Source organism: Solenopsis invicta, chromosome 5 (genome assembly GCF_016802725.1).
Source record: "Solenopsis invicta isolate M01_SB chromosome 5, UNIL_Sinv_3.0, whole genome shotgun sequence".
NCBI classification, from domain to species: Eukaryota; Metazoa; Arthropoda; class Insecta; order Hymenoptera; family Formicidae; genus Solenopsis; species Solenopsis invicta.
In genome coordinates, this window is record NC_052668.1 from 13,315,485 (window position 1) to 13,342,526 (window position 27,042).

The 27,042-nt window shown below is 36.5% G+C and overlaps 1 protein-coding gene across 12 annotated transcripts in view; it reads right to left on the bottom strand.

Annotated features, from left to right (window-relative positions):
* Nucleotides 1–6,394: 6,394 nt before the first annotated feature.
* Nucleotides 6,395–27,042, bottom strand: part of LOC105200045 (hemicentin-1) — a 163,977-nt gene continuing 143,329 nt past the window's right edge. For 2 of the 12 annotated variants that reach the window (XM_039449955.1, XM_039449953.1), the window contains 7 exons: nucleotides 26,328–26,364; nucleotides 20,487–20,917; nucleotides 18,820–18,930; nucleotides 17,695–17,816; nucleotides 13,068–13,682; nucleotides 9,838–10,700; nucleotides 6,407–6,614 (listed from right to left, as the gene is read on the bottom strand). In XM_039449955.1, the coding sequence (XP_039305889.1) occupies nucleotides 9,840–10,700; nucleotides 13,068–13,682; nucleotides 17,695–17,816; nucleotides 18,820–18,930; nucleotides 20,487–20,917; nucleotides 26,328–26,364 (2,177 nt within the window). In that variant the 3' untranslated portion in view covers nucleotides 6,407–6,614; nucleotides 9,838–9,839. Of the gene's footprint in view, nucleotides 6,615–7,902; nucleotides 7,986–9,634; nucleotides 10,701–11,210; nucleotides 11,565–13,067; nucleotides 13,683–17,694; nucleotides 17,817–18,819; nucleotides 18,931–20,486; nucleotides 20,918–26,327; nucleotides 26,365–27,042 lie in introns of those variants that run through there. The other 10 variants (XR_005574930.1, XR_005574929.1, XM_039449954.1 and 7 more) reach the window with 10 other exon arrangements.

Genomic DNA, 27,042 nt, shown 5'->3' on the forward strand with positions numbered 1-27,042 from the left:
TGAATTGAAAAATTCTATTTCTACTTTTTTGAAATTTATTGTTTTTAATAAATTCTCAAATATTTAATTTCTAAATTTGTAATGTTACGTCAATCTGTATGATCCTCTAATATTGATTATAACAATTTTCTTATCTCCTCAAATCTTGAAGTGATCTTAAAGACACGGTAGAATTTAAAATTATGTTTCACGTTTAAAAATTCTTCACATTTCGGGAATTGATTTTAAAATGACACGATGAAAAAAGCGTTGATGTTGATTGAAATTGAGATGAAATATAACTGCGCGTATATTTCCATTGCAAAGTCAGAATCTAATATCGCGCCACAAGTTTACCTTATCTAAATATGAACAAATAGAATGTCTTTATTAGCTCAAAGATATAGGGAAACAACGATCTCTGTGTGCTTAGTTTTATCATGATTTTTATCAGGTTCAGATACTGTAACTCAACTTTAAAATAAGTTTGTGACTGCGCACGCTACTCACTCTATTTTGGTAATATCGAGCGATTTATATATGCATATTGCTATTTAAAGTATCTGTTATTTGTGCAACTGAGCATATTTTTTACGACATAAAATGTATACTATTTTTGTTTGAGCAGCTGAGGATATTTAGTACGACAGAATCATGTGAAGGTCTGTTGAATCTAATAGTTTTATGCGAACGAGATAAACGTCTCCTTCACATGACAGTGATATTTTTTAAAGAGTGAATATTGGACTGAGATAAGATATTCGCGTAATTTCATTGAGCTTCAATTTGTTCAACTAAAAAGAGCAAAAAGCGCTGAAAAAAAGTAGATGCACGATCGATTATCGAATCTGTTATAAAGATTTGAAATTCCTTCGACAAGCGTTATTGGATCTGCAATCTGCATATTGAATTGAAAACTTTTAGAACATAAAAAATTAATTGTTAGGATTATAATATTATCGTTCTGACTATTTAAAAATAGCTCGACTATTCATTATCTTGTTACATATAAATCTTTTATTTCTATAAATGTTATTATCTTATTAACATTTTATCATGCAATGCTTTTTCAAGTTATGTATCTTTAATCAATATTTTTTGTATTTGCTATTTATCATGTATAAAATTTACATTGGATATTAATAATTATTATTGCTTTTAATAACATATAATGTAAATTGTACGTATATACGTTATGTTAAATACACTGTGCAAAATATACATATAATAATATTATTTGCACAAAGTACCTATAATTCACCCTTTAGCGCACGAGGTACATATGGATATCACATCAATGCAGTTAGCAAATATAGCAAACAGCTCCACAGAGAGTTAATTGGTATCAGAACTATACTCATTGTCGGAAAATTGTACGTACGATCGCGTTATAAAGTGTGGTTTATTGCACGCTTAAATGTAATATGAATACATATCTTTCACTTGGGAATTCGTTATCGCAAAAAAGAGGGAGGTAGGGGAAATTACGAGAATGTTGCGATACTCACTTTTCGTGAGAAAATGCATATAATTCTAGAAGAAACAAGAGAATATATCTTACTTCGCGCACGAGGCAAGCTACTAAATTGAACTTTATGCATTGTACATCGGGGGATATCGATATTGCGATATCGGCGGACTTGTCCCCGCGGGTTTCAGCGAGGAAAGATATACAAGTAACACGCAGTACGTTTTTCATCAGCGTGAGAATTTCTACGCGCGTCAGAATTTTCGTGACACTGGAAAACTCGATACGCGACACATCCTTCCAGCGCGGTGATTCGGATATGAAACTGCGAACGTCGCTCACAGTCGGTTTAATGGGTGAAGATAAAATCTACACGCGCTTCCCGCGATATTTCTTTTCTCTTTTTCAATTGACACAGGACTTATATTGTTGGAATAAATACTTCAACAATTTGAAATTACTAAACGAGAGAAAAACAATTTCATAAATTGGATTTTGTTTACGATTTGTTTTAAATAAAACGGATAATACACAACTTGTAATATCAACTTTAAAACAATTTTAGAAATGTAATATTTATATTAAATTAGAGTTTTAATATTGTTGTGTGGCCATAAAAAATATATTCTAATTTGATTATATAATTTATGCAAAATATCAAGTAATGTTTTTATGTAATATTTTCTGTTGCTTTTATCCTTATTTTTGTTAGCTTACCTGGGATGATGAAAAGTGAACGTAATGCTTTGCGTATAACAGAATTTTATTGGACGTTACACGTTAACAATAAAAGTGACGCAAATATAATCCTCTTAATCTTACATAAATCTAGAGTTTATTACAAAATTAAACGTCACTAATGTAATTCTTCTTCATCGATCCGTTCAATTTTTCTAAATGCATTATTATTATTTTAGTATTTTGTGTACAACGATGCGTATCAAAGAAACATTTGGAGTCTGAAAGAAATGTCATAATAGAAATGTGCAGTTTTATTGTAAAAATATGTAATTCGTGCTCATTCCGTGTATAACTGAGTATTTCGCGTATGCTTAGTACGTCGTTATTCGAAGACATATTTTATCGTTACTTATACTTTTCTTGTTTCGCGCACACATTCTCCGATTATCTATTCTCGATGGGAGTCTGCGTGAATATGTTACAAATGATCGATTGCAAATGAGCGATTGGTTATTGTGTAAGGAAATGATCGTTTGGAGCTTTATATAAATGTTCGATTAAATCTATACACACATTCTAATAGTTATTCGACTCTTATTATGGTTTAGTGCAGGAAATCCCAAAGTATGGATCGCGACCGATTTTTGGATCGTTAGCCGATTTTTGGTGGGTCGCGAAAAATTTTCCAACTATGTTTGAAATCGAAATTAAATTTTAAATTAAGCTCTTAAATAGTTATTAAATATACATGAAAATGTTTCGTTTTAATGCGATATAAAAAAATATCATCAATAAAAAGTAAGCGCATTTTTCAAATTTCCATACCCCATATTTCGAGAAATAGATTTATAAGATATTCAAAAAAAATTAAAAATATAGGAGGATTAAAGTGGTATAAATAAATAATCAATTTATTCTCTTTTTCTCGTTTCTTTTTTCATAATCCCTAAAGCTGTAGATCACAGATTTTAGTGTTTTAAAAGATTGGGTCGCGATCCACGATAAGTTTGGCAAACCCTGGTTTTATAGTTCATGAACGCTTGAGATTGCGATTCGCGGTACTATAATTAGTATTAAAGTATGTATACAGTGTTCGTTACAAACTATTCAATTCACCGAGCAACAGTTCACACAGGGCGATGTTTCAAATATAAAAATTGGTGAAAAATCACTTTACACTCCTAACGCAAGTTATTACATAGATACGTTCATACAAGCTTATGCATACCTGGCTAGTTTCGAACAGATGTATATATCGTCGTCGGTCGGATGTTTCGCGCGCTTAAATTAATTCCAAAAATTTTCAAATTTACCTTTTACGCTCAACATATATGTATACTTTTTATGTATATACATAGAGAAAAAAAGATAAAGAAAGACAAAAAAACTGTTTTATATATTATGTATAGGAACGGCTCTTGGGTTTTGTGATTTTATTTCGGGGAAGCATAAAAGATAATATTGCTTTATTAAATTAATTATTTAGGCCATAGTACTAACAAATTATTTCAAACATTGGGTAATGTATTATAATTTAAATAACCATTACTAAATTAAGCCGTACAACGTACTTTAATGAAGAGATTCAAATCGATACCGTATTTACGAGAGCAAAACCTTTTACAATATTGGCAGACCGATGCTGGCAGTATTCTATTATTATCAAATTAAATCAGATTCCATTTTTCATAAACTGTGCGCTTCAGGCGTATTATTTGTATATTCACGGTGATAATAATATAGCTTTTTGTAAATACATCTGTATTTGAATGCCGAATGAATCCATTACATGATAATTTGATATCGATGTAAAAGAGATATTCTCATTTCATTGATTTAATTTTTATCCAACTTTGAAAAGTATGTTTCTCTGACGATGACACGTTTCGCCCGTTATCTTCACATGGCTGCAAAATATTTCACATTTCAGGATTACATTTTACATATTTAATGCATATCATTTTTCAAGAACAATAAAAGTGTAAAAGTGCAACTTCTTATCTATCTTTTCCAGAGAAAAATCTGGCGTTAATTGTGAACACACTTTTGTACCTGTTTTAAAAAAGGAAGGATTATCTTTTATATGTATGTTGTTCAAAAAGGTTGAAGTTACCCGGTTGTAAATGGCTACACCCTGTAGAAACATGATACATAGAAATGCTGAGATTTATCACTCAAGCTTTACCTCATAGATTCTTTGATAAATCTGAAATCCATTGTTTCACGACACAAATTTTAAAGTACTCATCTTTTATAGAATTTTTTGATGCAGTTATAAATCTTGATAAAAATATACGGATCTCGAAATCTGATTAAATTAACCTAATTCTAAACAAATTGTACTTTTGCAATTTAATATGAAACTTTGCAAAGCTTTAATATTTAATATTAAAAAAATATGAAAAAGAGGCTAGCGTTTAATTGAATTTCCGTCGCGATAAAATCGACTTTAAGTTGATCAAAGAATTCGTATAAATAAAAAAAATATTAAAATTCTTAAGAATATTCCGGCACCGATGCGTATATATCGATGAATAGAGCGAATCGTGATTTGGACGCAAAGCAACGCGATTGAATCGATCAGAATACGATTGCGGTGAAAGAAAAGCGATTGGCAATGGACCATGGAAGGACACTGATGAATAAAAAGATAAGACGTATCACCGTACAATAGCGGAGTTTTCGTTCTATTTAATCCAAAATTTACGTCATGATAAACAGTATAAATCGTAGGCGCGATAAAGTCAGACTGTCGGATTTTATTGTAACGTCATGAAATGTGCATTTAGTGTACATATGCATTTTTCCACGTAAAACAGTTGAATTCAATTTTACAGGTAATCTCAGAATTGATGTTTTTAATCATTTTCAGTTTGCTGGAGCGTTTATCATAAATAATTATTCATGATTGATGAAAGTTGATAATATAAATTAATATAAGAATACATTATTTACAAGAAGATTCTCGATGATATAATCACTGAACATTGTTCAAGCAATGACATTTGGTTTAAAGTCGATCTGTACAAATAACTACTCATTTTTATAACTTACAAATTTACAAACGCATGTAGGAAGATAGAGTAATATGCGTTAACAGAATTATACATTCTAGCGCCGCTTATTAATAATTACATAACAATAATATATGGAACAGATAGATGGGAATTATATTTGACTGCGATATGTTTTCCTTTTTTTTCCCTCTTAATTTAATATTCAACAAGATTTTCTTTTCTATCGTCACGAGTTCGTGCATTATTTCCATGATTTGATCCCAGAACGCATGCCGATAGCTTATATAAATGTACATTGTATCGATAATCTCGTATAAAGGTATTTATAAATTTACAGATATCGAAAATTTGTTTTTTTAATTTTGCCACATGTTCTACCAAGTTCGTACGTCGTCGTGTGTCCGATGCGAGTGAATGAGAACGAGTTATTTTATCAAAACCTTTCCCTCAAGCATTTGTGTAACCAAAGTTCTAATCCCATCTGAGAAGGTCTCTAATTCGTAATATAGGTATGGCATATGAGATGATACGGAATATTGGAGGCAGCGCAATAACATAAATCGCATTACACATAAAGAGAATATATTAAATGTACATTTATCTGTACAGACGGTTCTGGACGTACCCTTGGAGCAACTGAACATTGCTTAAACGTATTCGCAGATATGTGATTGTGCATCCCGACTATCTGTAATGCGAAGGATTTATAGCTTTTTGCGTGTCAAATAAATCCTATCACGTCCACTTCAATTATGCAAAGACACGTAATGGAGCCGCATATTATGCAAGTAGCAAAAACTAAATTTTGAATTATGGTGAATACAAATAAAATATGAGCGTTATCTCTTCGCGCAATCTTTCCAACAAGATCTTCGATCTTGGCGTTTGGATGGCACCAAACAAGCGTTTTTATCTAAAACATTAGAATATTTATTAGGTAGAAGCGTGTAATTAATTTTCAGCGAGAAAAATCTTTTTTCCATACGTGCGCCAATTATGCCCGTACGAACAAACGTACCGCATCACACGGGGCGCAGAGTCGTAACCATAACTCGTTAAATTCGTTTCGCACGAGAATCGTAATCCTACAAATTTATTATGGCAACGCGTGTCTCTATAGAAATCGAATTCAGCGAGTTTTAACGAGTCACCTATCGAAGTACATCTCGCACACCCTAAATGTATCTTATCATTGCATCTCCCCGAGAAGTAGGATCGCTAATAAATGAAAAGCGAATGGGAAAGGGTTAAAGCAGTTCCTCGTTGTCGTCCGAAGTACCGTACATTTGCGGCCTTCTTTCCAAAAGTCGCTGCTGCTGTAGAGCCTGTTGATGCGGCTGCTGCTGCTGCTGTTGTTGCTGCTGCTGCTTTTGAAGGAGCGCGATACTGGCGGCTTTATAATTAATCGGCCCGTACGACTTGTAGTCCACGTCCGCATAATCGAGATCCGAGAAATCCGGCTTGAAGGGCTGCATAAACAGAAAAGCGTGACGAATATCACGGAACGAAGATCGCTCATTTTTCCAAACGATACGAACGTCTAAAGGACATCCAGGTTTTTCAAGTGCTTTTTATATATTTTCAATTCCTCAGTTTTAAGTGGATTTTATTTGGAATAAATTTTCGTCGTGGTACTAACTTAATTATTGTGTTTATTACAATATTTAATTAGAGATCTCATTTGTATTTTTAATTACACTATTAACTTAATAAAATGGATTTTTCCTTTTTAAGATTTTTAAGATTTCATCTTGATAATGAAGAATCAAAATGCCTTTTAAACCTTTGCATCGTTCTAATCATACTGCGCACGGATAATTGCGCACACAAGAGTTTTATGGCGGACTGTTCGTGAAGTTTCGTAACAGACCTGCAGTTCAAGCGATCGACAAATGGCCTGGCACCATTTCGGGTTTCAAGCTTTCTCATTCGTGATCGATGCCAGTCAATTAGACAACGACGCGCGCCTAGGGCTAGTACATGAGTTAAGCAGAGATCTTATTGAAGGCTGAGAGAGAGAGAGAGAGAGAGAGAGAGAGAGAGAGAGAGAGGATTTACAAATGGGTTATTCATTGCTAAACCATCTGGTAGATAATCCTCTTATTCTCAACTCATCAATTGTTAAGATTAAGTGTAGTCATGATAAGTGTTATCATGCTGCATGCTAGCCGTTCCATATATATTAAACTAGTATGCGTAGTTCGGAATTGAGAGGATTGTATTCGAACTGTTACATTCGATGCTGCCTAATTGGTTCGAAGCTCTCGTTGTTGTATGTAGCAAGAGCGACGATTATTGTAGTACGTAATAATCTACAATTGGCTAAGATTTACATCAGCAATATTTGCACACGAAAAATACGCGAACGAGGAATATAGAGTGCGATATCATGCGACGTAATAAACCGCAATGTTGATACTTCAAAATTCGTTAAAAATGTAGCAGATGTCCTAACAATTTTTCTTTATTTTTTTTTTTTTCTGTTAAGCAAATCTGTTTATAGGCGATAAAATATATGCTGGGCATATTCTAACAGGATTGAAGTAATTTCGATAACTTACAGAGGCTATATATAAGCAGGAGTTGAAAACAATTTGCAAGAGAACAGCGCATAAACAATATGTTAATTCGAAGATATTGAGATCGTTGTAACGTGTAAAGTTACAATACGAGCTTGAGTTCGGTATCCCTGCGCGAATGAACATTTGTAATTTGTCGTATCTCGAATTACGTTATGTGTGTAAGCAGCGTGACATACTCCGTACAATGTACCTACAGGGCTTGTCGGATGCCAAATTGTCCTAGTAAATGTACGTATCGCTCTTTGTCAGCTGACCCTCCTACGAACAAACATTGAGATATACAATTGGTATGGTACGCATGCAACAATCCTTCCTCGCAGCTCGCATTGTGCTTTTTACTTCAGCTGCCTTACGGGCAGACTATGTTCGCGAGAGAGAGAGAGAGAGAGAGAGAGAGAGAGAGAGAGAGAGAGAGAGAGAGAGAGAGAGACATGCAAGATGTATTAACTGTTTTGATGATTAAATTCGTTTTCAATACGAAACAATCGGAAACAATACGAGATTATTGGTAGTTTGTACGAAGAAACTGGAAGAGAAGATACATATAATTTGTATAACAAGATACAGCTACCGCGAGATAAAACGGTCAGTTCAAATCGTCTCAATATCGTTCTATACTTCATCTACTTTTTTAGACTTCAGATAATTTGTGAATATTGCGCTGTTCTTCGCGACTGTAAAGATTGCAACTTTTCGTTAAAAAAATAATAAAATAAAATTGCGGTGTATAAAGGAAATTTCGATGATTCGACATTACCTGTAGTAGTTTGCGACGCAGAGCCCGTAACAATACAGCAAAATAAAACGAAGTAAACTACGTCGCAGTGTATGCTGTATAGATTGTGTATCCGTATCTAGAATGTCTTGAAATTCGATAGTTTCAAACTTGATAGAAAGTACAAACTCTCTTGATATTATTGCTCGAGCCTTTCGGGATATCCTATTATAGACTTTGCGCTAGGTTACGCTTGTTAAATCTAAGATAGATAATTTCCTTTCTACAAATCGAATCAGTATAATACAATATGCATGATCGCACATGTATATTCCATTGTTCGTCTTTTATAAAGTTCCTCTATGAGACTGGGATGTTCCAAAACTGACACGCTATTTTAATCCGTAATCTGGGCGATATTTTTTTGTTCGATGAAACTCGTAGATACGCATGCAAAGCGCATTTTTTATAGATTGGATAGTTTTTTTTTTAATTGAATTAAATATTGAAAACGCATACACACAATATTCCTGTGTCATCGTCCGATGGTCGAGTAATCGATCTGTCTGCTTGCAGTAACGCTTCATGTCGCTAAATATTATTGTTTCACGTATGAAGTTTATAGCACTAAATATTGATATAAAGTGTACAATTTATAAAAAAAATTAATTAAAGGGATAGCACTAAAAAATAAATCCTAAAAAATTTTTATGTAAATGTATCGACAATTCTATTTCGTAGTATATCGAACCATGCTGTGCATATAAAAAAATGCATATGTTTTCAGAAAAGGGTTCAATAATATTGAAAAATCTTATGTGATTAATTATAAATTATATTATAATAATATAAAATTGCGGCACGTGCAAATTGCGGAACACGCAATTTCTTCTACGATATGTGTCAAAGTATCTTCTGTGAATTTATCAAACCACAGAGTTGATAGTGCGTTGTCAAATTAATATTAATTCAGATGTAGTAAAAGAAAAATATCTAAAATCGTACCTGAAAATAAATCAAACGCTAATCAATTGGTACAAAAGCAAGGGGGTAGCTACGGATCAAGACAAAAAAAAGTCAAGATGTTAGAACGTTCGAGGGGGAGATATATATATATATATAGAGATATTTGGCAAAGAGAAAGCAAGCAAAATAGAAAAGAAAATGAAACATATTTAGTTTGCTACCCTACCTTTGAGCACGGCGTACGTAGAGAACACGTTAAATCTGTTCGGCACGCGCGGATGCGTTACCTTTAAGACGTAGTAGCGTACCGTGCTCCGGGAGGCTTCAAACAAATTGCCACGGCATTCCTTGGAAAAAATGAGATCGTCCGCGTTCTTCGAAAGCATATTCGTGCCACGTTGTGCGCCAGCGGGATTCGGGATCACTAACCTTTAGACATCGATCTCCTGACCGACATCCCGGAAGTGAAACTCGGCGTACTGCATTATCGTGGGCGCGGATGGTATGCTGCGGGTGTCGCCGAGCCTTGTCTTTGACGTTTTGCTGCGATTTTTCGCGTCGCCCGTGTCCGCTGTGAATTGAGGCGTGTTATTGCTGGTGCAGCGATTCGATTGGTGCTCCCACGGCGGTTGCAGTTGCTGTTGTTGTTGCTGCTGCTGCTGCTGACGCGTCATCGCCGAGTTTGGCCTGTGATAGTCGGCGGAGCACTCCGCGATGTCGTCCTCGTAGTAATGCGGATACGAGATCTTGTACATCGTCTCGGGCACGCCCAGATCCGGGATTTGGTGGAAGCTCGTCTCGCAATCGGGTGTGTCGACAAAGGAAGCGTTGCTACGCCGTGAAGGAGTGTCTCTGTCTCTTTGTCGGTTCTGCTTCGACTTGCTACGATCGCTCGACGTTCGCTCGTGCTTCCGGTACTTCCGATTACGTTCGTTCCGCCGATTCGTCGCGTGTCGACGCGTCGACGATTGTCTCGCGTCTTGATTGCCGTAATTCGGCTCTTGCTGCTGCTGTTGCTGCTGCTGCTGCTGCTGCTCCTCATTCCGATGCACCGCAGGCAAGTGATTGCCAGTGGTGGCGGTCTCGTGGTGCATCAGGGTGGACGGCCGACTGTTGTTAGTGTGGACGAGGGAGGTCTGCAGGGGACTAACTGTCGAGGAATGGTAGAGGCTGCGCGTTAGTGGCAGTGTTAGTTGGTTCGAACTGTTGCTCGGTAAGGGGTAGCTGTACTGCTGCATCTCCTGCCGATGCTGCTGCTGGTAGTGTTCTTTGTAGTTGTATAGGCTGTCGGTCTGCAACAGGCACGGTTAGTAGTTGGAACCAGGCGATTCGGGGACGCGAATGGTTAACGCGACGTAGAGAGTGTGCGTGAGACAATCGGACGGTTCTGAGACATTACTTCTTGGCTTCTTCACAATGGGGAAAAAGGTCTGTACAAATCGGTACCGCGCTGTGAGAAATGGCGGAGCATATAACGTTCGTAGTGTATACAGTTATATAACGCGTATATAAAGTCAGACAGATTTTATCAATAGATGTACGGGGTTTTACGTTAGAGGAAATTCGCTGTGCAAACATAAGTACATCCAAGGTCTAAGGAATAGTAGAATAGAATTGCTGGTGGAATTGTTGATTTTCAAGACACATCCTGTAAAAGATTTATAAATTATTGTTTACTCGATAGATTTTGAATATTCATCACACGCTCGACTTCGAAAAATCCTCGTTGACGGTGTTTGTCGGTGTACATACACCCTATATCCGATGCAGTGATAAAGGGATTGCGCGAGGTTTATAGTTTATAGTAGATCGATAAGTGAAGGAAGAGACAATTTCGTCGCAGTCGTATCGTGAATTTTTTTTTTTTTTTTATTGTAAATAAAAACGAGGGAACGGGCATACCGCGAAAATCGACGATCGTGGAAAGCCTCGAAGTAATATCTCAGGTTTATCGGTGTTTGAAACAATAAAGAGCTCGTGTCATTGGTTAAGCGTGTGTGACAGTGGAAACTTACTTGACGCGCGGCCAACATGCACAAGGGCGGTCGCTACATAGATGCCCGGATCCAGCTTAGCAGGGAAAATATGATTTCCGATTATAACTCGGCTTCCAGCAACTCTACCTCCTACTTGCTCGAGGAGCTGCTGTTTTATATCTATTACGGACACGTAAATCGTACTCATGCAGTAGGCGCGAGATGCTAATGTTACTCGGTGCTTAAAAGGGAATGGATCGACATCGCGCTCGTTGGACGTTGCCGCTTTGCGATTGCACTTGATCGCAACTTTCGCGATTAGTTACAAATAGTTTGATTAAGAAAGTTACAAGAGCAATCACGTTCCCGATGCGAGAATCTGTAAAATGCCACGATGGTGCTCGTAAAGTCGCTACGAGTTCATAGTTCTAAGGGAATCAGATTACGAACTACTGTAATAGAGATAGGGATGAGGGGGACATCCATATGGAGGGAAATGTTTTCTATCACAGACTACATATGTACTTTCATTACTGCGGCAAATAAAAATTAATAGTATTGCAAACGATTAACAAATGTATGTGAAATTTATAGGTTTTCAATGAATAACATAATAAAATCCTTAAATTTTAAATTAATGGACCATGTTGCTTATTAAAATGATGGAAAATATCGATATATTAAAATAGCAAAATAAATTTTGCTTTCAAATTTTATCGGATGGTAAGTTAATTTAAATGGAATAATATAGTTCGAAGGCTAATTATAAATTGACTATAGATGTCTCCTACATATGTGGTTTTAGCATTACGTAATTGGATATGGTCTTTTAACGAATTTTGCCGTATTCTATATAATTAATAAATGGCAATTATTAGTAATTTTAACGAGCTTTGCGTTTTATTGTTTAAAATTTCTTTCTTTTTTTAATATCTAAATTTATTTAGATATTAAAAACTTAGATGACATGTAAAAGAAAATAATGAATTTTCTATTACGTGGTAGTTATATCTTAATTGAGGAGAGAGCAGAAAAATAATCGCATTATGTCAATTAAAAAAATTACACAACAGAAATTGGTAGACATTAAATCGGGTTTAGTACGGTTTCCGTGCGTAATAGTTCGTATTTCAAATCAAAATGAAATGAGTTTGTAAATATAATATATTTTATAGATTACTTTCCATCATTTTATACATTCTCTTCACGAGTCCTGAAGTAATGTCGTTATTCCATGGCCATAAAGAGCATTGTGTTGCGGCCGCAATAGTTGGATGAAATGCAGGGCTGAGAAAGCCTTGTATATATCAAGATAACTTCCTTCAAAGCTTCTAGAAATATTGAATCCAACACATCTTTTCTATACTCCTATCTATATTCTCTATTCAATTCTATTTAAATATTCCCGGCCATAGAAGTATAAATGGACGAAACATGTATGTGAGAGTGTTTAAAATTTTATGTACATACATCGGTGCGAAATATTTTTTTACCATCTGACTGGCAGGGCATGAAAATCACGATTATTAGTATTAAGGTCAATGGGGAGCTATTCGACAGTACGAGCCAATGGCAATAAAATCGATCGGGAGACGATTGTCGAGAGACTCGTTTATGGCAATGTCCGCGAGCGTAATCGGATGCGGGAGAGTTCCTATTATAGATCAACAGTAGTCGACAAACCTTAAGCTTAGGCAACGAAGCGTTTTTCGGCGGAAAAACGGGGGGAGGGACATTTTGGTAGGTGTGTTTAGACGGGTCGGTTTTTTTGGACATCCTCGGCGCTGGTATCGGCGGGGGCGGCGGCGTCGTCGTCGTCGTCGGCGACGACGGTATCGGCGTCGACGGCGCCGATCGACTCATCAGGCTGATCGATGCCGATGCCTGGCTCAGGGTCAGGGACGGCGCGTCCTCCAATGATCGTACGATTGTCGCGATTGTGGTCGTGCTGTCGCTCCTGTGCGGGCACGTCTTATAGATCGGTATCGCGTATAGCTCGTACTTCCTGCGGATGTTCTCGTGTCGGCGGCACAGCCGCAACGAGTAGAACTGTTGCGAGTGCTTTTGTTTGCGCCGCCTCGGTTTCAGAGTGTTGTATTTGAGCACTGGCGAATTGCTCCTGGGCACGTTATAGATGTTGTAGTGGGGTCCTAGGTGACTCATGGTTGACTCATAGCCGGAACTGCCATCGCAAAGACTGACAGCTCTGCTGGGTGGTCGCGAAGAACACGGCGAGGTCGTGATGGAATGCAACGTGCCATGCAAAGCCGAAACTCGGGCAAACTTAGGAGTAACCAACTAAAACAAAACGCAGCCAGCGGCTATTTGCACGTACATACAGTCCTTCGGCCTTCGGTCCGGTTTGTTTTGCTTTGGTGTTGATTAACGTTCGATTATCGCGCATCGTCGATGCTGACGTACGGTTCCTCATTCCCCGAGGGTAATGACATTTCGGCGCTCGCGATGATTTAATTAGCGGTAGAGTCGGCTTCGTGTATCGGATTGGCTGGAACGGCGTTTCCTTGCCGTAGGATGTAAGGAGACAATTTCTGAATTGCTATTGGCACTTTGGACAAATACTACTGATATAGTTACGTCACTTTCTTGCGGTAATTAAGTGAAAGTTATTCTAACGTTATGCACTTGATAACGATATGCTCCGAACAGATATGCGATTGTAACAATTGTGCATCGTGACGACAAATACCGATTTACAGATAACCGTATCGTTATAAATTATTGGAGGAATTTTCACATGTGAATGCGATTAATGAAACATACGATTATTCCTAACACGATTATCTCTAATTTTTCAAGAGAAAGCTATTGGATTATAAATTATCAACTTGTGACTGAATAGAGGAAGTGCGATATCTATTTTTAATTTTACCTGATAATAATTCCAAATCAAATTGTCTTTTCTTGTCGATAATAACAAATGAAATTTTTTCAATAATATCATATAAAGTAATTACAGTTAATTGTAATTGAAATGTAACGTGGCAAACACTTGGAAAATGGTGTGCAATATTGTCGATACGTTAGGACAATCATCCACCGGGGGCTCTGATTATCGAGTGGCCTATGCCAGCAACAGTGCTTATTGCCTCTCATTGAATTATACGTTGATTGATTCGGATTGCGCGCGGATTGTGAATGCTAGCGAATTAGGTAAACCGATTCTCGGCTAATTTCGCTTGGTGCGCTTACCAAAATGAGCTTTAACATTTATGAGTGTTTGGTAATATTAGACAGAAAATATTTTCCGCTAAACAAAACTAGTTTGGCACAAGTACTGGGAGACAGGAACTATTGAAAGACAAAATTTACATTTGAATTTTAAATTTACATAAAGATCGACGAGGAAAGCTAAAAATTGATGAAAGCTAAACACACGTAATTATGTGTACGTAATTATATCAGTAGATATTTACTATTTAGAATTTACTATTTATTATCTTAAAAGTGTTGTAGGATCTGTGATTTTCTTTACAGTTTATCTCATGAGCAAATTTATTGATAAAGGGATAAACTACAGTTATTATTTTATGAATTTTGGAAATAAATTTGAATTAAATGTTGATAGGTTAGCATTTTTACGTCAATCTGTACAAAAAGCCGCTTAGCCGTTAGTAACATTGAATTGATTATTTATCAATGAAATAAATTAAAATAAATCTGCTTTTTGTAACGAACATTGAACAGTTAACAAAATGTGACGAATCTCATTACATTCTCGAACGAAGGATTCAAGTGGCATCGACACGTTATTTTTCATTAAATGCTGATAAACAATTCGAACGTTAATCGGCACAAAATCGCATACATCAATTTCAATGAAAATAAAATCACGCAGTCATTCGTGTCGTTTTATCGTGAAACACAATTTATTGGAAACTCATTGCAACAATTGGTTCTTCTAGAAAATGTTAGTGCGAGCACGCGAGTGAGATAAAAAGAGGGAAAAAAATAAAGCAGTGTAGTGAATTTACTTTTGCCAAAGTAACAATGCTCGCTACACTCGCACAGCACTGAATTACCTGTCCACCACGGTGCTCTTTTTTTCTCGCTATATTGATTGGGCTATGAGACTTCCTATAGCTAATAAAAGTATCCGGGAAATCTTGCAAAAAAATGTATTGAGGCAACGCAAAGAATTAATAACATAGCCACTTACTTGCTAAGAATTAATACAATTTCGTTTACTTCTCATTGGCTCAAATTATCCCCGCAATTTTATCAAACTGTTAAATTATCGTTTTGCAATTATCTGTAAGACAATCGATAGAATGTTATTGCAAAATTTACGGACATATTGCACGGAAATTACGTAATAAGCAGTAAAAGAAAGGCAGCCAGTGCGAAGTGCAAAATATTTCAGTAATTAATAAAAGGCACTTAAAAATTAGAGAAAAGAAAAATATAAACTGATCGATGCGTCAATGTAACACATTTCAGAAAAGCGTGTATATTAATTTTGATGAGAATATTCTGGTTTTGATCTGCAGTTATTTTGCCGCGTGCAGAATATCATTATAAAGTTTCACACGAATGAAACGCTTTGACGATATACCGGATGAATCAATGCTTCACTCGACATGCATTCCAGCAACATCGGTTTCGTACGATTATTGCTAAAAGCGGTGCGATTACGAACCTCAAATTTGCAACTAGATTGACGAGTAACGATTGTATATTTATTATCAAAAGATAATAACGGTAAATTGTCCAGTCGCATTATTAATTATTTCTATCTTCCCATTAATTAATTTCAATATGAACGTTATACGTAATATAATTTTAAATGCACGATGAACGTGCATTTATGTATGATAGTAATTAAAAATCTTTCAAATATATAAACGCGTGAAATGCAGTTATGTTACTGTAGAGACTTGCTTTCCCTTTTTTGAGATAAGATATCGATTCTGCGTTACCATCACGGCAAATCCGAGCATAAAGGATTCATAATATTCGTTGAGTTGAATTGACGCTACGAGAGAAGTAGAATATCCTTTGTAGAATACCTGACGATTCAAGCAAACGATATATTTATGCTCTCAATAAGAACGCGATCCGCGCTAAGGTTGCGTGAGATGATTGAAATTTGCATCGTAAAAATCTATACGATGTAATCGTACACGTTTTGTAAGAAGAAACGTACGTTAGATAATGATAGCTCATGTAATATTATGAGTATTTTAAAGGTAGAAGAATAAAAAAGCGCTTTTTTCCGTATTTTACGTACAATATTATTTTGCTCTACACATTAATGCACGATGCAGGCAATTCTGTGTTGTAACTGTTGAAATGCTGCTTTTTTGTATAATCGCCTCATGTGCGAGTTAATGCACAATTTGCAGACTTGTCGTAAAGTCTATTACCTCGGAAGATTTCGTGGCTCTTCTGCAACGCAAAAGACTTAATTCCGATTCTAATTATTCAAGTGCAAACAGAAAAGGGAGCCAGTTGTGAAATGGTGAAATTAATTATTTAAACGTCTACTCGGCGAATCAATTAACCGCGGTAACAGGCGGTAACGAAATAAGTGAGCGCACTCGTAAAAAGGGGGCGAGGAAGGGATGACGGATGCATTCGCGCGGTAATTCGATAATGCGGGCGAATATCACGAGCTCGAGAGTCAGCGGCAGCCTCGTAATAGCGAAATAATGATTTCCAAAATCACTGAAATGTAGTATGTCAGCTATTACGAGGATTGTGAAAGGAGCTTCGGCAGTTGAGTTAAATTGGTAACTCTTACAAAGTGAGGCAGGAGCAATACGGAGGAGCCGTATGTTAGATTAGGAAGACACTCCTAAGTGCCGAGGGTCTTCGAAGGGATTGCGCACGGTCGAAGGGTCGCACTAATATCTACCCTCTTGGCCTTCCACCGCATTTCACTTGCTATCACCTCTTGAACGTATTTGGTCAGAAAGGGATACCGTTAATCGACGAACTGTTCACGAAACTTGGCTGGTTAACTGGTGGAAATTCATTGAGAGGGTATCGGTCCTCTTAAGTCGAGCTCGCTCAATGTGAATTCAAGATGAAAATCAAAGAACAATGGTAGCAGCTGAATATCAAAGACAGTCTTGGTTTGAAGTGCCTTTGGTCTTACGTTGGTCTAATTTAAAGAATTATTTTTGATATCTAGTTTAATTACAGAGATTGATTTTTTGCGACTGATACGTTTACCGTTACATTTTTTTTTACAAGCGCGATAATATACGAGTTGCAAATCGAGTTTAGCTCATGCAGTTTGAGCATAAAATGCTGTTTGTTTTTTTTAGGCAACGATCATTAGACTAACCTTGTTAGGTGGCGCTTGAATCCCGTGGAAAGGTAAATTTTCGTAGAATGTCTTTGTCCCGGAGTCGGGTAGAACTTCCGACACGCTGTTCACATGATTGTTATTCGCGGCTTGATTGGGATCTGCAATTGCAAAAAGAAAATGTTAGAGAATATAACGTTGCATAAATTGAGGTAAATTGTCGACGACGATGGTAAACCCGAAGATCCATAGGAATTGCGTTCCACCAACACATTTCGACTTAATCCAATAAAACGATGAGCTTTTACCAGTAAAGAAAAGTATAAAAGACAGAACAGGGTAACGAGATAGTCGTAAAGCCCCAAACAAATTGCAATTCCGTATTTGATTCCAAAATATTGACTTCCAATTTTAATGCAATTTCTAGAATTCCGAATTTTTTTTGAAACATGTGATTTATTCTTATGATTTATATCTCTTTTTTTACATGATATTACGATCGTGACGTTTATTCGAAACATCTATCGTGATGAATAATATCGTGTAACGTTTACAGTTAATATATCATTATCGTCAACGGAACGTTAAAGGGATTTCAGCGTTGCATACGATAAGAGAATTTTATATAGTTTTATGTAGTTTTATATTTAGAGGAAACGTGAAGAAACTGTAGAGAAGTTTTATGTAAAGATAACGTAGAGAAAAGATCGAGAGTAATATCGCGATGAATGTTACCACAGACGGAACGCGCGAAATTATAGCTACGGTATAAATCAGACAATCGATAACATCTGTGATTAATAGTTGCTGTGTGATAAGTAAAATTTATGTGGCCGATTGCCGGTGTGTACTTTATGCGGAACTATGAATTCTTGCGTGCAGCGTATGTTATCACCTATGGCTAAATATTTCTCTATTGCGTACACTAACGACTGCGGCATTCCTATGTTCGTACGAGTGTTATCTCTGATTTTTTTCTGTATGTCCTTTTTTTCCGTTTGGCGAGATGAATATGTATTCGCGTGTACGGCTATGAAGTAACACATAATTTTTAGAAAAGAAATCTACCAAAAAAAAAGAAAAGGATTTGGAGTGGGTTTTAAGTCACAGTATGCGAGCAAATAAAGTTGCGAGCATGCATATAAAAATTCTCTTTGTACATACCTGCCCCGGGTTTTTTTCGCTTACGACATATATTGCCACGATTCGGCTCGTACGAGGGATCCACATCGTGCAATATCCGCTGCCGCGGCACAATTCTCTTGTAAGTCACAGCTAGGAAACATACAATCAACAACGAGCGATATCACAAACACATAAAGCCTTTCGTGCGACAGCTTAAGCGAACATAAATGCTCGCAAGTATTCAAAAATACAGTAAGAATAAATGGAATGAATATTTTATATGTAATTTTAAGACCATTGGAAAGCAATTACTGATAAAAAGATTAAAATAAACTTAAATTATGTAAATTTTTTTATGAAATCAATTAATTTCTATATTTTTCTTGTAATTTAAAACGAAAAATTTATTAATATAAAAATTATATTTTTATATCTCTAGGAAATGTAGAGACATTTGTTTCTATGACTTCAATTAATGATTTCGTCTGTGTTTTTAGAAAATTGTATTTCATGTTACATACAAATAATTACATGAAAAATACAGAAAAAGTTCAAAAGAAAAGATGCGGGAAAGGCATGTAAACAACTTTTTTTATGAGGTACTCAAAAATGACAAATTATCCTAATTAATTTTATACACAAAATCCATATGTATGCAAAAATATACCTTGCATTTGAAATGTAACATACAGCTTGAATGTACTTTTGTGCTAGTGGAAAGTATGCGAGTGTATACTTGTGGTATTAAATTGTTAGAGTAATACTTAATGTACATTTTTTTATTAACACGTTTGTTTAACTTTAACATGTACCTCGGGATTTATTTTTAATATTTTGCTTGTGAACAATGCTTTTGAATAAACATAGTTCGACGTACTAGGGAAGGTTGAACATTCTCTGTAACATAAAGTTCCTGCTGGCATCAGCGTAGGAAAAGTTGGAGAGTTAATTACATGCCACATACGCAGCTATATGCTTAATGAGGCTTCAAAGTCGTTTGCGATGTACGTAGAAGCACGCATTACATACTTTCCAGTAGCAATGTTTTCATTAACTGAAATGTTAACGTTAACGTAAAAGCTCGTAAAAAGTTGCGAAGGAAAAGTCACGGATAATGATGGAGAAGTAGAGTCTACTATTACCCGTGACGACAGTCGAGGAGAAAAAAAAACTGTGGAGAGTAGAGCGAAAAGAAGTCCAACTGATGCGCGCAGTAAAATCAATACTCTGAAATATCGATGAGACCAATATAGCCGAGTAATACCGTCTAATAAAGATATCGATAAAATATGCCACTTGTAAAGTTGACAATACTGTCATCAGATTTGAAAGCGCAATTTTTTTTTTTTTTTCTATTTGAAAAGATGAAGCGATCGTTACTGTGTGAATAATGCAAACATCTTGTGAACCTGAAATAGGTCAGAAGTATATTTAGTTGGCTTTCGAAAGAGACGTTTAATTTATTTGCTTTCGCAAATATTTGTACTCGTTGAAGTGTGGGATCATACATCTATCTTGAGTTTTTGAATAATTAAAAATAAATTAGGTGGTTTACATTTAAAAAGCTTTAACATGTCAAATTAAAAAATGTCGCGAGAGGTCGACGACTTCTAGGTAAGCAAGTAGTTAGTGCTAATACAAATGGGTCGGATGACACCTCGCAAAGTCCCGGGCAAATAGCTCGATTCTTTTCCTACTGCTCTTACCTGTCTTTTCTCTGGATATACCAGGTAGGGTGGCCTGCTCTTTGAGCTGTACGCCAAACATAGCTTTTATCTTGTTAGCCCGGGCGAGCATACCATCCTCGTTCAGACTGGTCATGCTGGCTGTCCTCTGCGCAGCTTGATCTTTTCTGCCGCGACGGAATACCGTCCGCGTCGGGTTACGGCCGGTCGACGACAACGACGTCTCGTCGAGGAACCTTTGCTTGAGCGGTTCGTCGTTACGTTTGCCCACTGGCTCGTTACGCAGATTAGCCTCGTTCGCGCGAACGCTCAAGCCGGATCGCAGACTGTGAGTTCGATTGATGTGCACCAGCACGCCCGGCTTCAAGGGCCACCTCGGCGCCGGCGTTGGTTGCGCCGGGCTTTGCACCGAGTGCGAGGATACTGTCGGACTGGGCGGTCCACCGTCTGGACTGTATAACGATTGAGGTCATATAGGATAATTGAGCCGAGCGGGTAAATGGGACGACGCAGTGAATTCTCGGTGATAAAATTAGAGGGGAGATGGGTATCCATTATAGTCGACCTTATAATGATAAATGAGATACCCATTATAGCGTTGACCCGAGAAGGCTTCAAAGTAGGTGCAACGCGTAAAATTGAACGCATAAAGAGAAGGGACATTTCGTATATTTCATTCGTATATTCCACGAACGCAAATTATAAAGGATTTATTAAAAATTTTTATAGAATGGCTTTGCTGAAATATCTATCATAAAAGTTTATCTAACTAGAAGCAGATCTGAAAATAATTTTATCGGGCCATTCAATTTATTTTCACATTTGTAGTTAAATTTTTAGATACTCTTCAGCAAACCTTTTTTTCGTAAAAATTTATAAGCTTATACTTTTGCGCTCCAAATTTTTTTTTTAACCAAGATTTCGGGTATTCCTTTAGGAGCCATTAGAAAATCTTTGCGAAATGATATCTGCTAAATTTGTCATTCGAAAATCATTGCGTTGTCCCATTTATTCAAGGCTCTCAATTACCCCACTTGACCCAAGAGTTGTCGAGTAAAGTTGACTGCTGCGCGAGCGGAAGAGGCGAGAGATCAAATAAGCGAGAGAGCGGATAGAAAGATAAATCAGTTGCTGAGCGGTCAAGCGTATTGCATTTGGCAAGATAATGAATAATGTTCTTTTAACCATTTTTTTCGAACAAGAGTATACCGTTTTATATTCCAAACCAAATGCCACAAAGTTTTGATAAATGAACGTATACTTTTTTGTATCGAAGTAATTCATCTGTAAAATAAAATTTTTTCTCTTTATTCAAAGCGTCCCGATGATGCTTTATTTTCAAGAAACAATGCTGCGTTTCTTGCATTCAGCTATCATATATTCCGAATTACATTATCTAAATGGGGAACATTGCGTGGCATGTCGTGTCTCCGGCGGGATCAGAGGACCTAAAGACGGATATAAATCTTTGGGGCGTTGCGGAGAAATCCCCGTCGTAGTTCTACAAGAGCGTTTGTCTTTCTTTTCCACTCGCGAAATAAGGAAATTCAGGTAAAGCAAGGGCTATGATCGATATTGAATCCTGTGAATAAATTCATCCGTGTTAAAATAAGCTGTGGCGATTAAGCGAAAATGTATTTACGTAAATCTGAGAAATAAAAGATACGATCTTAATGGATTCCATTTCCTTTATTTTATTGCTTACGCTTTAGACATTGCGTGTGTAATGAGTCCGGAATATAATTAGTGCTGCTAAGCAAGCTAATTATGCTAATTGTACTGTAAGAAGCGCGGCATAACAATACGCGTTTTAATCCGATTATGAATTCTCTCGAATAAGTTAAGATCTTTGTAATAAATCTTTGCGGTAAATTTCACGAATGTCGCAGAGTTGACTAGCATTAAACTTGAACGATATTGAAAAATTACACAGCTACACGGAACACGAATAATTCCTGGAATATCCCGGAAAATTATAAATGGCTTTTGTAATTTTTACACAAAATGTTGGAAAATTGGTAAATTTACGCGACTCTTAAATTTAAACTTGTATGGCCATTAAAATTGCACGTAAACCTTATCACGCGAAATTTCGGAACGACAGAACAAAGTTCTCAAGGGAATGGTAGAAAAATGTCGTCGGGAATAGTCGAGTTGGGAAAGCGTCGTCGAGTATCGCCGTCAAGCGCGCGTAAGGTATAAAAGATTGCATCGCGAGAAACTGCGATTGCTCTGGCACGAATCGTCGTACGACATTTTCCATTCGGTATATTTCCCGCCAGTGACGTAGCCAAGGTTTACGAAGCCTTCCGGCAGATGAACTTAAGGAAGGTTCCTTCACCCTTTATTTCAGACAGCGTCGATCTCTGTCACCATCCCTCTCTATCTTTTCACTTCTCTTTCTTATTTTTCCTGTCATTTTTATCCCTTATATCTTATTTATTTTTCCGTTTTCCCTTTTCTCTTCCCTTTCATTGCTCCCATTCTCTTTCGCTCTTCCATTTTTTTTCTCTTTTTTTACTTTCGCCTCTTTTTATTTCTTTCTCTCTTTTCATTTCGGAACCTTTGGTTACGCCATTGCTTTTCGCTTGCCGTTTTGAAGCTTTTCAAGCACTTTGCAGTTTTATTGCACGCCCCGTTTAAAGCTTGTTGCAGCGCCATGTTACATCGCCCGTAGATCGAACCTCTCTCGGTGGACGGCAATTATCGATGTGCACGTGCCTGTATTGGAACTAATTTAATGACTCGTATCCACTAAATCGGGCTGACTCGGGTGGGGGAACCTTTAAGCCTATCTGAAATAATTTGTCGAATGCGGACGGCATGCGGCGGCGACATACCTTCCGAGATTCGGTGCACGTGTATCAAATGCACTGATATGAGTGCGGCGGTAATCCATCAAAACGGACTTATCACGATGCCATACGTGAGCATATTTCTTGTTCGATTTATCACGGCGCGGCGCAGTGACAAATGAGTGGCACGGGAAGAAGTTACGATGCGATTGCGAAATTGCGCATTTCCAGGGATCGGTCGCCGATACCGATGAAGGTGTACACGTTAAACTATGATCGCCCTAATTCAGAAAATGGAACAATTATCGCCCGCTCGTTATACGAAATAGAGTGTGCGTGCAGCCGTTTAATGTTTGCTTCGATTACGCAGCCGTATAATTTGGCGTGTGCGGCCCGAGCTGTGTAACGTGAAACAGTCAATTTCGCTATATATACGTATTCAAAATACATTTTCATATGGAATACTTATTTTCTGAAAAGCCAGCAATGATTTAAAAGAAAAAGCGACAAAGATTGATTTTTTTTTAAACAATAATATTTTAAAACATAAATATTACAACTCGTAATATTTGCTCCGTAATCATGATTATTTCAAGCAAATATTATTTTCAACAAATTTATTTTTTTTTCTCAAGATTCAATATCGAATAATTGTTTTTCATTATGCTAAGGCCTGTTCAAAGGAGATGCAATCTACCCTGCATACCTTATGCTCGTGCAATTTCGATCTACTGTGAAAAAATTTCTCTCTCTCCCTACGTCCTTAAATGCCATGCAGGAAGTGCGTCGTCCTGTTTAGACCCGGGGAAACAGTTTGTACAGTGCAGTCACACTTTTGTCATTGCGAGTCACGCGACAATTCTCCGTCACGCGAAGAATACGATTGTTGAATAATGTTGCATTCAGTACTTCAACAATAAAACATCACGGACGCGTCGCGGACCGATCGCGGTGGCAGAATAAATACGTACGTTTCATTTTATCGAGCAGTTTTCCGCACGGCGACGTTATTTTTTTTTAATCAAGTTGACCTCGTACGGGTGGCATAAGACTGGAATGCACTACGTGTTTATTGTGCGCACGGCGACCCGTTGTGCATTCATTGTAGCACGGCTCCTTGTAAACTTTTGTGGAAATACAGTAATACATTCCGAGTAGAATCAACATTGATAAGAGAAAGGACTAAATTAAATGTAAACTCGGTGCGCAGCTTGTAGACTTGCATGATAAGATGCGTCGCCATATCTTTATGTGTATCAAAAAGATTGCGCGAGTGATGGCAGATCTGGTGAGAGAAAGAGAGGAAGAGAGAGAGAGAGAGAGAGAGAGAGAGAGAGAGAGAGAGAGAGAGAGAGAGGAGAGAGATACGGCAAAAATGCGGATGCATTCTTTCTAAAAATATTGTAGCAAAGAGGCCTTGAGCGTTGGCGTTTAAAAATATTTTCCCACCGCTTCTTTGTAACAACGTTGCAAGAAGGTTGCAGCGCAATTTTCCAAACAATAAAAGGTTATACTCCTAGAATAAATAGGTTATAGATAGGCAGAAAAATAAGATAATTTTAATCTTCGTAAATAGTTGCGGAGGAAACTTTTTTTACACGAGCTTTAATTACCCGATCGCCCCTTTTGCGCGTAAAGCGGGTTATAAATTGCAATTGTGTCACATTTTCGTTTTGTTACGTAATTCGTTGTAGTTTTAAATTTGTTAAAACGCCTCGCGCTGGCGGCACTCAAGATCGACAAGACTTCCTGGAAACGCTTACTCTAATCCGTGCAACCCTTCACCTACCTTGCAGATCTAAAGACATCCTTGGCAACGTAGCATGGTCATTACAAGTCGTATTAACAATTACAAGCTCTATTCGTTGAATTATGCAAGAAGTTACATGCCGCACACGTAACTGCGGCACGTGAAAGAGCACCGTGTAGAACATCCCTTTCGTTCTCGTGAACAACTAACTACCTACCTTGCTTGTACCAACTTGACAGTACACCATTGTAAGCCGGAAGTAGTCGTTAAATTATGCAATAGGATATGTATTCAGGCGTGCAGAGGATCACTTCCAGCGAGATTTCAGATCGGAGACAAACTTGCATGGTGTATCGTGTACGCGAGCACCAACGGAACCAGCTATTCTACAGCTATCCTTTATGCATTCATCGATCACTGTAGTACTTTATCGCGAAGTATTAATCTTATTCGTTGAAGCGAGAAATTGGCGTATGATACAAAGAATTAATATCGAAATGAGTTTGACGAAATGATTAAGTAAATGTGTAATTCGTTGGGGATTACATTCCAGTGTGCAATCTATTCGACGATAACGCGTGTAATGTTTGCATATATGTATTTGCATGTATTTGTGTTTCGTGTCTGCATCGTGCTGATCCATTAACAAAACACTATAAATTTATAAGCCATATTTTAATTCAATATTTATAATGAAACAAAAATATTTTTATTTTACAAATAATTTTAATGAACACGTTTATTAATTACTATTAATAAAATTAAATACATTAAAAGTATTATTATTATAATTTATATTTACATATGAAATTTTATTTAGATGGAAATAATTATTTTAATTCGCGGAATACATGCAAGATACATATAATTCTTCTATTCTACTCTAATTATTTCTACCGTATAATGTAATAATTTAACAAATGAAAGCTATTAATTTTTCTAAAGCGTATCGGTTAGGGGAATTTATTTAAAAAATTGTTATTAAGGTTTTTTTTACAGTCGTTCGATGGAATGCACTTCTATTATGAAGAATTCACGCAACAATAATAATTTATAAACTATGTACTTCAATACAGGCTATGTACAAGCATAATATACCATGCATTCTATCTAATTACAGAGAGCTATGTGTTTATAAATTGAAAAATGCATTGTGTGAAAATACTTTGGCAAGTTAGCAGCTTTTTTCCACCATATTGCATCTAGATGCGAGCAGCAGATCTAATTAAGCCCAATGCCGGTAAATTAAGACCTATTTTTTTTTTTTAAACTAAAGAACATAAATAGAAAACGCAGTGTGCTGCGGTTTGTACTTACTGTTCGCGTTCCTCCAGATGGACCACCCGAGTAGTGTCTGTGATTTGTTTAGCAAGTCCAAATTAAAAAGTAGAGCAGAAACGAATCAGTTTCGTGTTAGTGAAAAACTACTACTGAACAAATGCATGCTCGCTGCCATAACATCAATTAATTATGCATGAAGTTTATGTGAGTTTTTCTTTCTTTGAAAATAAGGTAAAATTACTTTCTTGTAAGTACAATTATGTAATTTTCAAAGCAAAAATTTAATATTATGCTTTTTGTACTATGCTGAAAGTTTCTTAAGTATTTAAAGGTTGTGTTAAAAATAGTAAAATATTATCCAAATGTTATTTGCAACAAATAAATATCCCAATAAGTACTGAAACAATGCATAGTAACTGATGCTTAATAATATTAATTTGAATAACTTTATAATATTAATATGATTAATCCGCATATTTTATTTTATCGAATATTTATCTTTATATTGCAAAAGTGATATCGTTAGAATTACATGCAGTTAATTAAAATAATCGCGAAAAAATTAAAAACGAAGTGAAAGATTTCAGCAAATAATTAGTAGTGGAAATGCAAACGTACTCATTTCCGCAATTATTAGGGATTAGCTTTAAGTGACAGCTGTGAAAGGCACTGAAAATAGATTCTGATCTCTCGTACTATAGTATTAACTTTATTATTCTTGAATAAATTTTGTAAATTTAATTCGTCAAGT